We start from the raw sequence: 15214 nt of genomic DNA on the forward strand, positions 1-15214 counted from the left end.
GGCAGATTGTTAGGACTTACCTTCACTGATGTAGTGGTTGTATTCTGTCGAGACTGCACATTTGCAGTGTGCTGTTTACAAGCACAGGCAGCCAGGATGTTGGTGTCAATAAAAGTGTGCTGGTATTAATTCCCATCGTAGAATTCAGCTGGACTTCCAAGGAATTTGACATGCGGACTTTGTTGCCATGTGGGAGAGCATGTCCTCTGTTGTATATAGCAGGACAATTGATGTCCTATGAAGGGTTTGAACATTGTTCTCCATCTGGATCTATTGACTTTCTGGCTTAGATTGATCGTATTTGTTTTTGTGAGATTCTGAAGATGCTGTCTGCATGACAGTGTGGTTGAGCATGACTTAAAAGTAGGAGAGGTATTTGGCCTGATTTGCCTCCAAGCCACAGAAAGAGAATTTAAGGGCTTGATGAATGTTGAGCTGGAATGTCAGAGTCTTTTGTGGCTTTGGTTGAAGGCAACATCAGTGGAAGCAGGTTTTATTCTCTGCAAATCACTTAGCATCTGTTACATCAAGAAGCATCGTCTTCAGCTACTCGAGGACAATTAGGGATGGACAATCAATGTTGGGCGTGCCAATAATGGCAACATTCCAAATTTTAAAAAAATCTCCGTAACCAAGAGATTCCTGTTTTGTTTGTTTGGTAATGCCATCATGTATGAATTTGCAGGCCTCTTTAATTTATTCTTTCGTGGGATGTGGGAGTTAATGGTGAGGCCAGCATTTGTCGCCCATCCCTATTGCCCTTGAACTGAATTTCTTAGGAGGCCATTTGAGACCGTAGTTAAGAATCAACCACATTACCGTGGATCTGGAGTCACATGTATGCCAGACCAGGTAAGGCTGGCAGATCTCCTTCCTTAAAGAATTTTAATAAACCAGATGTTTTTATGACAATTAGTAGTTTCATGGTCACCGTTACTGAAACAAACTTTCAACTCCAGATTTTATCATTGAATTTTAAATGCCACCAGCTGTCCTGGTGGGATTTTAATCTATGTGCTAAAGCTTGGGCCTCTAGGTTACTAATCCAGTGACATTACTACGACACCACCATCTCCCTCACTTGTGCTTCAGGCAGATAGCTCGTATAAATGTTGGATGCCAGGACAGAACCCTGTGGGAGTTGGTTGTTCAGTATCCTTTATCTGTTCTCAGTACAAATGTACACACTTCAATCTCAGTTGCTAAGCATGGAGTTCAGAAGATAGATCATTGTTTGCCATGTTGCATGGTGAGGAGCTTGAAAAGTAGTTCATGATTCCATCCTCTGCCATATCCCACTGTCAGGTCCACGAGTGCTTCATCAATCTTGAGTTAGCACTGGATGCTTGTTTCAGTGTATTTTTTAATGCTGCCACTTAGACACTACAGTTGCGGCCACTCAGGAAGCCCACTTGCTCTTTGTCCCTGTTCTATTTAGTAGACTCCCCAGTACTCTCCAGTGCTTTGTAACCAGTGCAAAGGAGATTGGATGGTAGCTGGAGGCCTCACAAATATTCTTTCACTGCTTTAAGGGGCCAGTTATTTTAACCCCTCCAGACTGATGGAATTTTTATTGGTTTCAGAGAGAAGGAGACAAGCCATCTCTTTACTTTGGGTTCAAATACTTTTAAAAACTTCGGATAAGTACCCTCTGGACATGCTCCTTTTCCAGATTGGGCTGTCTATAGGGCTGTGTTCAGTTTATCTAAGGTGAATTGTGCAGGCACTGTTAAGCATCTTGATACTGTCATGAAGTTTGTCAAGCTGATGCATCACCTGGCTTTGAAATTTCATATACACTAGAGACGTTGACACTTGTATCAAGTGAATGCAATGGTGTCTGTTCCAATAGTCCAGTCTGTGTTTAGCGGCATGGTTTGCTGTGCCAGGTTAATTGCATGCAGGGCCCATGTTTTCCTGTTGGGAGTGTAAATTTGGTCTTATCGATAATGTTCATCCATCTTACCATCTCACTTGAGTTTGAGGATTCCAACTTTCTGGTGGCTGTGGTTGAGTTCATGTTCAACAAGTATCCCTGATGGGAAACCTAGTTTTTTAACCTTGCCATATAAACCCCCAACGTACACTATGGGGCAGCACGGTAGCACAAGTGGATAGCACTGTGGCTTCACAGCGCCAGGGTCCCAGGTTCGATTCCCCGCTGGGTCACTGTCTGTGCGGAGTCTGCACGTTCTCCCCGTGTCTGCGTGGGTTTCCTCCGGGTGCTCCGGTTTCCTCCCACAGTCCAAAGACGTGCAGGTTAGGTGGATTGGCCATGCTAAAAATTGCCCGTAGTGTCCATAAGGGTTGGGAGGGGTTATTGGGTTGCGGGGATAGGGTGGAAGTGAGGGATTAATGTGGGTCGGTGCAGACTCGATGGGCCGAATGGCCTCCTTCTGCACTGTATGTTCTATGTCTATGTCTATGTCTATGTTTAATAGTTCCTTTAACTCTGTTGAATGCATCGGTTGTTGACAGAATCTACCTGACTTTATTGTCAGTTGACTTTTGGTGAGTTTTGCAGCCTGCGTTTTTCATTTTCCACCGACAGGAATTTGGACGCTACTGTTGATGATTGTCGGCCTCAGGTGACTGTTGGGGGAAGTTGTTAAGCACAATTGACTAGGAGGAAGCAGTGGAGTGGGTCACTGTATGAGTGGTGGTTTGCCGATATTGGAGATCAGTAGCACTCTTGCACATGTTGCTGCAGTGAAATCTCCAGCAGTACTGTTACACTTTTTTGGTCAGGAGGCTGATTTAATGCAGGTTAGGTGTCATTTTGAGATGACAATAGAGTTGTGACCTAAGATCATGTGACAGGACATCATCCACTCTTCATAGTTGCAAGTATTGATATTTAACCAAATTCCACAAACAACTTCACATAATGATCTTTTACTGTCACTAAATGGAAGAGCCAGTGGAAGTAATCCACAAGTGTGTTATATAACAAAAAATGGAATTCTTAGTTGGCGTGCACAATATGATAACATAGGACCATCTGGGAAGAGGTAATTTCTTTCCCTTAATGAGAAGTTACAGTATTTGGGTATAATGGCATCATTTGAATATAGGCGGTCCTTGGACTTGGGACACAATTGGTCCCTGAAACCAAGTTAAAGCATCCTACCTCGGAAATTATTTTCCCATAAGAGCCATGTTATAAATGGGAGGATGAGCCAAACTCCGATAATCTCGTCTCACCAAAATAACCAAAAAGTTTGTACTTGGACGAGTAATACAGCAACATTAATGTATATATGTTGTGAAAAGCAATCATATCAACATTAAAAATACATACAGAAATATAGTACTGTAATGTACACTTGCTATACTGTACATCACATCGAGCCGGGGAGATGGACAGCTTGGAATGTTGATGCGCAGGTATGAATGTTTGAACGTGTTGGCTGGCGCGGCATCGCGCTGGTGCAAGCATAGTAAAGTTGAAACAGACGGCGGAAAGTCAAAACCAGGCGTCAATTTCTAAACATCAGAATTGCTGTTCATTATAACTTGAACACCATAAAGTCGAGGGCTGCTTGTAATAAGGAACATCCTTTCAGCACAGGCAACCTTTCAGGTGTATTAATCAGTGAATTAGAACGATTTTCCTGCTCTCATGTTCTGAACAGTGATGCTTTTTCTTTTTGCTATCCTTCCATAGATTTTGATTTTCTGGAATGGTTTATATTTTTTGTAAATTAGTTATAAAAAGTGCTTATACAGAGAGAAGAGATTTTATGATTTGGTGAAGTAAAATATCACAAAGCAACCCTTTTCACATTTCTATTGAGTTCTTCATGAGCCACCTGAGGGTTGAAAAGAGGGAATCATTGGCATGTGGTACATTTATTGTGAAAGAATGGTGACATTTTTAGTGCCATCTCAGAAATGCATTAAAGGACGAGGCTTATCCGATTCTTTGCTGATTGGCTAGACAGGTTTCTATACCATTAATTTGAGGCATGGTGACATAGTTTAAAGGGAGTGGCCTGGGATTTTCAAAAATGTGTTTTTTATTGAAAATGGTGTATTTTATTGTCTGTACAGTACAAAAGTATGATTTTCCTCCCTGTGATTAAGAAAATTGAAGCTGTCCTTTGAATAGGTGGTATCCCAGACACAGTGATGGGAAATCACTTGGTTCTAACTATGGAACCGTTTATGAGATTGGTCATCTGTTAATTTTCCTTCTTGCTTATCTTGCCGTATCCAATAGTATGTGTCTTAAATATCTACTGTTGCATGATACACTTCTAAATCTAAGGTTAGAACTTTCATTTTGCACAAAATAGTGTACTTTCAGTTCATTTTTGCATAATTTGTGTTAAAAATTACAGATACTAATTTACTACTTTTTATTTCAGATGCCCCCACCTCCCAATGGACAGTTACCAACATTTGGGATGGTTCCTGTTCATCCGTATGCAGCTATGCCTCAGCCTGCTATGCCTCCAGCACCGCCTATGCAGCCTATTTTTCAGCAAGACTACCAAACACCAAGTGAACCACCACCACCACCTCAACAGCAGCAACAGCAACAACAGCAACAGGTGAGTTTTCACAGAACTAATAATTTTGTAATGTGTGAGTTACTTTTGTGGATCATAAGCTAATGATCATCATCTTGTGATTTGAAGGAAGTCGATATGGAGATTGAGAAGCCTGACACACGGGAACCAAAGCGCCATAGTGTTGAAAATAGGTCACGCACTCGGTCTGGATCAAGGTTAGAAAAACAGAAAGATTTAAAAGTACTATGGGACAAATACTTGCAATCTGTCGATTTAAATTTATGATCACAAAAGTAAACAAACAATTCAAGATGCAGAGTTTCTGATCCATTTTCCGTCACCTAATATTTGGTTTGCGATATCCTTTAGCAAAGACCTGCAAATATTGGCAGTCAAATTAATGTATTTAACTAATTGCATCATCCTTTCCTTCCCAAGCCAACCCCTCCGACCCATTGCACCCATGCCTTCTAATCTTTCCATGTCATCCATGCCCCAGCTTTCTTGTGGGCAGCACGGTAGCACAAGTGGATAGCACTGTGGCTTCACGGTTAATTTCTACACCGATCACCGCTGAACTCTGCTGAAACTGTACGTGCTTCGCATGTTTCAGTCTTGTGCGTGCCCCATGTGCCTCTAGAAGTGCAAAACTCTGCTCACCAAATCAACCCTGACCAATCAAAGTGTAGATATAGACAGCTACTCAACCAGATGTCACATTCAAGTCATCTGATAATGTTGCATGATTATCGACTTTACACAATATCTGGAATCCATAGAATCCCTATAGTGCACAAGGAGGCCTTTCGGCCCATTGAGTCTGCACCAACCCTCTGAAAGAGCATCCTACCTAGGCCCACTCCCCCATCCTATCCCTTTACCCACCTAACCCGACATCTTTGGACACAAAGGGATAATTTACGACGAAAGAGAAAATGCTGGAAAATCTCAGCAGGTCTGGCAGCATCTGTAGGGAGAGAAAAGAGCTAACGTTTTGAGTCGAATGTCTCTTTGTCAAAACCTACAGATAGAGAAAGTGGGAAATATTTATACTGTGGAGTGAGAATGAAAGATGAGTCATAGCCACAGAAACTCAGGGAAACCCAGTGCTAATGGCCACAGAAACCAAGGGGAAAGAGTGCTAATGGCAGTCCCCAGAGAGGACAAAAGATGTGAAAGGCCAAACAGCAGGGAAACTAACATCAGTGGGTGAACAGTGATAGATGTAGATGTGGGGGGGAGGGGTTGGAAAGGGGGAAGCAAAGAGGAGAAAGGGTAAGGAAAGGCTGATAAGATGGGTGGGGTTAAATATATATTAAAAAGACAAGGCAGTTAAAATGAAATGGGATGAAAACAAATGGGTCGAGGTTGGGTGGAGCTTATCATCACAACTTCAGATGATCAAATCTACCCAACCTCAACCCATTTGAATGGTGGGGAAGGCTGAATGGCCTACTCCTCCTGTTTCTTATGTTTTTAGTATCATGTAGGATTAACATTGCCTTCAGAGCGGAAAACCATGCTTCCCACCAGTGTGACAGATTGTATATTTGCATATAAAAAGGGACAGCAAGTAGGAACATAGTAGAAATACTAAATTCAAAAATTGCGAACTATTCTAATATTTAAAGTATGGACTGATGTGAATACTGCATTTGAATATTTCTTCAAAAATTATTTAATTTACTGGATATATAAAATACATATTTTCCACAGATCACCAAAGAGGAGACGTTCTCGGTCTGGGTCCAGATCACGAAGGTCAAGACATAAGCGTTCTCGGTCACGATCCAGAGATAGGCGTAGACACTCTCCTCGATCGCGATCTCAAGATCGACGTGAAAGAGAGAAAGAGAGAGAACGTCGTCAAAAAGGACTTCCACCAGTTAAATCTAAAATTGTTAGCGGTAGGTAGTTTGAATCTAGAAGAAAATCCATTGTACCATGCTATATTTCATCCTATTTTTAAAAGAGCACCCTGCCATGACCATAATTTGTTCGAACCATTGCCCCATAAATGACAAAATCACTTTTATAGTCAAATTACTAGCATCTTTACAAGTTTAAAAATGGTGGATTACTCATTATATTACACTAATTTATTCATTTTAAAAAGGAGTCATTATCCTCCAATCAAGGGAAGCGAAGTGAGTGCATTAACGCCTGAATGTGAGATTCTGCTGTGTTCCTTTAGCCCAAATCTATTGCTAAATATGTTTTTTCATTCTGCTAAAATAAAGCATTCTGAGCTTAAGGTTTTCAATATGTCTTCAGTTTGCAGCACAACACTCTGGATAGGACAACTGGACAAGAGAGCAACGCAGCAAGATGTTGCAAATCTTCTGGAAGAATTTGGCCAAATAGAATCTTTGAATGTAAGTATATCTCTGGTTGAAATTATCGTGTCGCATTGGATTAAATATGTGTTCACAGATTAGCTCAATGTGTAAGTGCTTTGCTTGCTCTGTAATTGAGATATTCAGAACATCAAGTTCCCAGTTGATTTCAGTAGCTAAAGACTTGGGAAGGGGCTAAAAATCAACCATGGCTCCTTTCCTCAATTTCCATTCACTGATTCATGATGGAAATTCAATGACCGAGGAAGCCAGCTTGGGAAACAAAGATGTATTTACAATAATCTGCCCATGGCAGTAACTATCCACAGTAACTGCTCAGGACCTGTTTGGACTTGCTTTTATGTTCAGTTCTAACGAACCCCAGCTGGCTGGCCTTTGCCTCTTACCTGGGAAACTCGTCCTCCATAAGTCCCATGAGGAGATCAATAATGGTTTCCCCGTGGGCCTCTTGGGCGTTATGGCAAGAAGGCAGATAAATTTGGATGTTAAGTGAGGCCAAGATTGCATTTGACTTTACCTGTTCTGCAGAAAATCTTTCTGTCACATATACTCTCAGTTCACATGTGGGAAATGGACACTTGAATGCTGCTGGGTGACACGGCAGCAGTGTGGTTAGCATTGTTGCTTTACAGCGCCAGGGTCCTAAGTTCGATTCGTCGCTTGTGTCACAGTCTTTGCGGAATCTGCACGTTCTCCCCCTGCCTGCGTGGGTTTCCTACGGGTGTTCCAGTTTCCTCCCAAAAGCCCCGAAACACATGCTTGTTAGGCGAATTGGACATTTTGAATTCGCCCTCAGGGTACCGAACAGGCTTCGGAATGTGGCGACTAGGGGATTTTCACAATAACTTCATTGCAGTGTTAATGTAAGCCTACTTGTGTCAATATTAGAAATTATAAATAAGATTTTTTTTTTTTTGTTAAGGGGCAATTTATGTGGCCAATCCACCTAGCCTGCACCTCTCTGGGTTGTGGAGGTGAGACCCAAGCAGACACAGGGAGAATGTGCAAACTCCACACAGTAATAGGTGGCATGCATGTCGCCTTGTGCTCACCATGCCATCAGGGTGTGACTCACATCAACAGGTAGGGGTTCCACTCCCTGAACGTCCAGCTTGTGTGCAACCACAACATGACGATCATGCACCTGTGTACCTGCTTCCCAGGGAGTATGCAAGACAGTTACATCCTGGGGTAGTCGGACAGCCCCAGCTCTTCGAGGACCACCCCAGGATGGTCGGTTGGCTCTTGGGGGATAAGGTGTACCTGCTGAAGACCTGGCTAATGACGCCAGTACGGAGGTTGGTGACCAATGCGGAGACCCGCTACAAAGAGCCCCATGCAGCCACCTAGGCTGTCATTGAGCAGTACATTGCCCCCACCCCCGGCCAATCCCCCACCCAATTCCCCACCCAAGGTCTGTAGCATCACTCCAAGGTGATGGATTTGAGTTGGCACTGTCAGCGGGTTGCTGTCGAGGGCAGGGGAGTTGATAACCCGCAGAAAGCTGAGCACTGGTGCTCTTCATTCTTTGCCATAGTGTCATCCCTGCCAGTCTGCTGAATGCTCGCTCACACCCATCCCCTGCACATGGAATCTGGAGGGGGGATTGGCGGGCGGATTGGAAGAGGCATTCAGGACCTCAGATGGGGTATGGGATTGGTACCTGGCCCGCATTGCAGAAGATAGTGCCAGAGGCGTCATATTGGTCCCCAACTGCCCTATTTCTCTCCCCTCCTCCCTTCCCCCCCCCCCCCCCCCCCCCCCCAAATGGTGCTCCCCACACAATGCACCCAGCTACCCCCCCACCCCAATCCCTGAGCGTCCTCTTCGTGATCCTCGACTTGCTTAGCCTTTGTGCTCTACCGCTGGGTCCAGGTGTGTCTCCAGGGTGCACATCAACGGCGGATGCAACCTGCTGCCTATCACATCCCGTGGCCTTCGATGCCCATCGTGGGCATCCTCTGGGGGCTGTGGGGCCGAATGGCCCCAGAGCACCCGCCAGTGGCACATGCTCCGCTCTGCCATCCTGTTCTGGGTGTTGACTCCGAGACATGCAGTTGTCAGTGGGGTGGGTTTCTAGGGAGCGGCTGGCCTCCATCGTCACTCTGTAGGGTGGTTCCGGGTTGGCACCCAGCACCCTCTCCTCCTGGTCAGTGCCTATCGAGTCTTGGGCTTCACCCCGGGGTAGAGGTTGAGCCAGCTGCCCCTGCGCATTTGGCTCTGCCAGCCCTGGCGGCTCCCCAAAGTCTGCAGCACAGTGCTGATGCTCCACAGTGACTGGGACATGCTCTGCAGTGCTTCGGCTATGCCCAACTGAGATGGGGCATGTCCAGAGCCTCGGCTATGCCGACATGGGACTGGGAGACCTCCCCTAGCGACTGGGCCGTGCTCTGGAGGGCTTGGCAATGGCCACTTAAGACTGGGACATGGTATTATAAGTAAGACCATCCAGCCGTACTCTCTTGACGTTCAACATAGCTGAACTCACTCTGACTTGATTCCTTTATTCTAGCATGATGTGTCTCTATTTTACTAATATTCTGACCCGTTCCCCTGCCAAACTAGTTTAAACTCCTCCCAACACCACTAGCAAACTTGCCTGCAAGGATGTTGGTCCCAATGTGGTTCAGGTGCCTAGCATCCCTCTTGCACATGTCCCACCTTCCCCAGAAACATCCCCAGTGAATTAACGATGGAGGTAAGAGGGCCAGATGGGGGTTAAGTGCATTTTGAAGTTAAATGTGTTATTGAAAATTAGCTTGTGTGTTTGGTCTTGAACTAATTCTTAAATCAATCACCTTTTATTTTAAGGTGCTCCTGAATGAAGTCAGGAGAGCACAGGCAGATACAGGACATGTCATTGCAATCTTAAAAAGGGTACCCCCCTATTGCAGGAGTTTGACAGTTCAGTTTAAAATATATTTATGATTCTTCTTGGTGAGATTGTCAATTTGGGGTGGTTATTGTAGTTGATTGGTTAACGGCTAATCGAGAGGCATAGACTAATAATCTGGAGACTTGAGTTCAAGTTCCACCATAGCAGTTTGTGAATCAGTTTAGTATATCTGGAATAAAAAAAATAGAAGCAGTAATGGTGACTAGGAAGCTGTCATGGCCACGAGGGATTGCTGTCTGAACCCACCTGGCTCACTAAAGTTGTTTAGGAAAGGAAACCTATCCTGACCCAGTCTAACCAAATGTGGCTCAAGACCGATGACAATGTGGTTGACTGTTTCCTGCCTCGTGAAATAAGCGGACCACTAAGGCAGCCCTCCAGCCACCTTGTGGACAACTCAAAATGGGCAATAGATACTGCCTTTTTCAGTAGCACCCAGATCATGTAAATTAATAAATAAAACATTTATTTGATGCTGAACTGAAAAACGGTGCAGAGGAGATTTATTAGCGCCGTACCAGGGTTGCAGGATTCAGTTATACGGAGAGAGTAGAGAAGTTGGGGTTATTTTTGTTAAACCAAGAAGTTTTGGGGGCTATTTATTAGAGATGTTCATAATGATGTATGGTTTTGATAAAGTAAATAAGGAGAAATGTTTCTGGAGGCAAAAGAGTCTGCTGCCTTGGGCACAGATTTAAAGTAATTGGTAAAGAATCAGAGACGAGGGGCGGAATTCTCTGCAATCGGCGCGATGTCCGCTGACCGGTGCCAAAAACGGCGCGAATCAGTCCGGCATCGTGCCGCCCCAAAGGTGCGGAATCCTCCGCATCTTGAGCGGCCGAGCCCTAACCTTGAGGGGCTAGGCCCGTGCCGGACTGATTTCCACCCCGCCAGCTGGCGGGAAAGGCCTTTGGTGCCCCGCCAGCTGGCGCGGAAATGACTTTGCTGGGCGGCGCATGCGCGGGAGCGTCAGCGGCCGCTCACGGCATCCTCGCGCATGCGCAGTGGAGGCCGTGGCGAAGGCGGAAGGAAAAGAGTGCCCCCACGGCACAGGCCCGCCCCCGGGCCAGATCGCCCCGCGCGCCCCCCAGGACCCCGGAGCCCGCCCGCGCCACCTTGTCCCGCCGGTAAGAGAGGTGGTTTAATCCACGCTAGCGGGACAGGCATTCCAGCAGCGGGACTTCGGCCCATCCGGGCCGGAGAATCTCCGGGGGGGGGGGGGGGGGGCTGCCAACCGGCTCGGCGCGATTCCCTCCCCCGCTGAATATCCGGTGCCGGAGAATTCGGCAACCGGCGGGGCGGGATTCACGCCAGCCCCCGGCGATTCTCCGACCCGGCGGGGGGTCGGAGAATCCCGCCCATGGTGTGGATCTTTCTGAACACAGCGAGTTTCTGTTTTTGAGTGAATGGCTTGGTGGAAGCAGATTCAGTAATACTTCCACTAACATTTGGGGGGAAAGGATTTAAGGGCAATGGAGAAAGGACAGGGATATGGAACTCATTGGATGGCTCTTGCAAAGAAATGGCACAATCATGTGCTACACGGTCTCCCGCGCTGTATCATTCTATGACCATGCTATGCTTTCCTGTCCCTTTGAAATTAGCTCCATTAGATGCTTTTATATTTGCATTATTTCTAAATAGCTAACATTTTTATTCCATGTATAATGCATATTCAATGTTTTAAAAATAAAATGAATACCAAAATATGATCAACCACTGCAAAAAAGTACAGCTACAGTAAATATTAGTTCTGTAGTCTTTCTGATACAAATGTTCCTGTTATAGATGACAAGTCAATGTGGAAATAAAACATATACCCTCACAGAGAAATAAAAATTATTTTCTCTTTGAACTGAAGAAATACAACTTTGTTATTTTCCTTAATTCCCTTTAACTGCTTATCATGTGGTGACCCTAGTGTGAAAAGTATTCATAATTGCACTGAAAGTAACATTTCCTGCCAGAACAATTTGGAACATAGCAATGAATAGTTATAAAAGGAGGAAATGCTGGAAGCACTCCACAGGTCAGGTAGCATCTGTGACGAGAGAACAGGGTTGATCTTTCAGTTCGATAATCTGTCATCAGAATGTGTCTATTTAATTTGATTGTGTATTCCTTCATGTTGCTGCCTTCATTTGGAATCTCTTAACTCTTTTGATCAATTTTGTGTTCTATCGTAGATGATTCCTCCTAGAGGCTGTGCTTACATTGTGATGGTTCATAGACAGGATGCATACCGAGCCTTACAGAAGCTTAGCAGAGGAACATTCAAAGTTAATCAAAAGCCTATAAAGGTATGCACTATGTAGGATGCAGAATTTTGCAAAGTTGGATCTTCTCCAAGCACCATAGCTGTTTTTTCAGTGAATAAACTTGATGACCTGGTTTTTAGTTTGTGCACATCATGGGCGGAATTCTCCGGTATCGGCGCGATGTCCGCCAACCGGCGCCAATAATGGCGCAAATCAGTCCGGCATCGCGCTGCCCCAAAGGTGCAGAATCCTCCGCCCCTTGACCGGCCGAGTCCTAACCTTGAGGGGCTGGACCCACGCCGGATTGATTTCCGCCCCACCAGCTGGCGCGGAAATGACATTGCCGGGCGGCGCATGCGCGGGAGCGTTAGCGGCCGCTCACGGCATCCCCGCGCATGCGCTGTGGAGGGAGTCTCTTCCGCCTCTGCCATGGTGGAGACCGTGGTGAAGGCGGAAGGAAAAGAATGCCCGCCCGTGGATCGGTGGGTCCCGATCGTGGGCCAGGCCACCGTGGGGGCACCCCCAGGGGCCAGATCGCCCCGCGCCCCCTCAGGAACTCCGGAGCCCGCCTGCGCCGCCTTGTCCCGCCGGTAAGATAGGTGGTTTAATCCATGCCGGCGGGACAGGCATTCTAGCAGTGGGACTTCGGCCCATCCGGGCCGGAGAATCGGGGGGGGGGGGGGGGCGCCAACCGGCGCGGCGCGATTCCCGCCCCCACCAAATTTCCGGTGCCGGAGAATTCGGCAACCGGCGGGGGCGGGATTCACGCCAGCCCCCGGCGATTCTCCGACCCGGCATGGGGTCGGAGAATCTCGCCCCATGTTTGTAGATTGTTTACTGTTGGGTCACAGCGCAGTAGAGTTAGGATAGAAATGATACTTATAGATATATTTGTGTATTGAACAGCAGAATGTGACACCGGGCTATGGCAAAGAAGTATATCCTTTTTGAGCAATTGCTCAGAAACCCAGCACCATCCCTGTTTTGTTTATAAGACTGGTTGTTTCTGAAATGCTTTCTCAACGTTCACTGCTGAAGAAATATCAGAAACCTGAGTCAGGGATATTTTGTCAAACTAAGTTATCTTTTGTGAGTGGGAAACTATATCACACACCTTTTCCTAATGGGACAAATAAAAAATGCTTTATTTGAATATGATGTGTACCAAATAAAGTCCTTTGCCTTTCAGATTGCCTGGGCCTTAAACAAGGGAATGAAAACAGAATACAAACAGTTTTGGGACATAGAGCTTGGGGTATCTTATGTTCCTTGGGATAAAATTAAACCTGAAGAACTGGAGCGTTTGTGTGAAGGAGGAATGCTGGACAATGAAACACTTTGTCCAGGTAAGCACCAGCACCATTATTGTGCTTTTGGCTGTACAGTAAGTCTCTTCAGCAATATTTTGGATGAATTATTTTTCTCCTATGGTCTTAATTAACTATCAGAATGTTGAAGTCCTGAGAAGGAACATGTAAGCATCTGAATATTTTGCTAATAATGCTGCAGGTAAGGACTCTTGACACATTTTAAAAATCTCATTTCCATTGGTTTGGTCAGTAATGAATGGCTGGAGGAAATGTTCACTTTGTTAAACTGGAGATTGCATGAGAGCCTGTCAGTCTGGTCTACAGTTTACCAGCCAAGCACTGACAATTCTCCCACTGAGCCAGATTTTGCAGTGGTGAACAAATGATGCCAACCATTTGTTGACCTTATCCATGGCCCTTCCAGCAAATTTCTGCAATTGTCCTGTACTGGGTGTGTGGGGCCTGTGAACAGGGCAAGCAACTTGTATGCCCTTATCCAACCATATTGAAGAGTTATTTTTTTCTCTCTCATTTTTTTTTTCATTATCCCTCCCCTCGTTATCCCTCCCCTCGTTATCCCTCCTCTCATTAACCCTCCCCTCATTAACCCTCCCCTCATTAACCCTCCCCTCATTAACCCTCCCCTCATTAACCCTCCCCTCATTAACCCTCCCCTCATTAACCCTCCCCTCAATCCCCCTCATTAACCCTCCCCTCAATCCCCCTCATTAACCCTCCCCTCATTATCCCTCCCCTTGTCAACCCTCCCCTTGTCAACCCTCCCCTTGTCAACCCTCCCCTTGTCAACCCTCCCCTTGTCAACCCTCCCCTTGTCAACCCTCCCCTTGTTAACCCTCCCCTCGTTATCCCTCCCCTCGTTATCCCTCCCCTCGTTATCCCTCCCCTCATTATCCCTCCCCTCATTATCCCTCCCCTCATTATCTCTCCCCTCAATCCCCCTCATTAACCCTCCCCTCATTATCCCTCCCCTCATTATCCCTCCCGTCGTTATCCCTCCCCTCGTTATCCCTCCCCTCGTTATCCCTCCCCTCGTTATCCCTCCCCTCGTTATCCCTCCCCTCGTTAACCCTCCCCTCGTTATCCCTCCCCTTGTTATCCCTCCCCTCGTTAACCCTCCCCCATTATCCCTCCCCTCATTATCCCTCCCCTCATTAACCATCCCCTCATTAACCCTCCCCTCATTATCCCTCTCCTCATTAACCCTCTCCTCATTAACCCTCCCCTCAATCCCCCTCATTAACCCTCCCCTCAATCACCCTCATTATCCCTCCCCGTCATTATCCCTCCCCATTAACCCTCCCCTTTAACCCTCCCCTCATTATCCCTCCCCTCATTAACCCTCCCCTCAATCCCCCTCATTATCCCTCCCCTCGGCAACCCTCCCCTCGTTAACCCTCCCCTCATTAACCCTCCCCTCAATCCTCATTATCCCTCCCCTCGTTATCCCTCCCCTCGTTATCCCTCCCCTCGTTATCCCTCCCCTCGTTATCCCTCCCCTCGTTAACCCTCCCCTCATTAACCCTCCCCTCATTAACCCTCCCCTCATTATCCCTCCCCTCATTAACCCTCCCCTCATTAACCCTCCCCTCAATCCCCCTCATCCCCCCACTCATTATCCCTACCCCCATTAACCCTCCCCTCATTAACCCTCCCCTCAATCCCCCTCATTATCCCTCCCCTCGTTATCCCTCCCCTCGTTAACCCTCCCCTCGTTCATATTGAAGAGTTATTAATGAGCGGTGCAGTCTGAACCCAGAAGTGTAAGGTAGAGCAATGAATTTGGTGTCAAATCAAATATCGGAAGCAAAATAAAGAAAGGGAAAGAAAGATTGGATTAGGAGAGAGAACAAAATGA

At 46.3% G+C, this 15214-nt stretch overlaps 1 protein-coding gene across 2 annotated transcripts in view; it reads left to right on the top strand.

Moving 5' to 3' along the window:
- The window catches only part of scaf4a (SR-related CTD-associated factor 4a), a 160194-nt gene that overhangs the window by 104786 nt on the left and 40194 nt on the right, over nucleotides 1-15214 (top strand). For both annotated transcript variants that reach the window (XM_072513999.1, XM_072514000.1), the window contains exons 10-15: nucleotides 4371-4556; nucleotides 4644-4732; nucleotides 6234-6424; nucleotides 6792-6892; nucleotides 11957-12070; nucleotides 13218-13374. In XM_072513999.1, coding sequence (XP_072370100.1) covers nucleotides 4371-4556; nucleotides 4644-4732; nucleotides 6234-6424; nucleotides 6792-6892; nucleotides 11957-12070; nucleotides 13218-13374 — 838 coding nt within the window. The remainder of the gene's footprint in view (nucleotides 1-4370; nucleotides 4557-4643; nucleotides 4733-6233; nucleotides 6425-6791; nucleotides 6893-11956; nucleotides 12071-13217; nucleotides 13375-15214) is intronic.

This window comes from Scyliorhinus torazame, chromosome 8, assembly GCF_047496885.1.
Source record: "Scyliorhinus torazame isolate Kashiwa2021f chromosome 8, sScyTor2.1, whole genome shotgun sequence".
Taxonomy (NCBI): domain Eukaryota; kingdom Metazoa; phylum Chordata; class Chondrichthyes; order Carcharhiniformes; family Scyliorhinidae; genus Scyliorhinus; species Scyliorhinus torazame.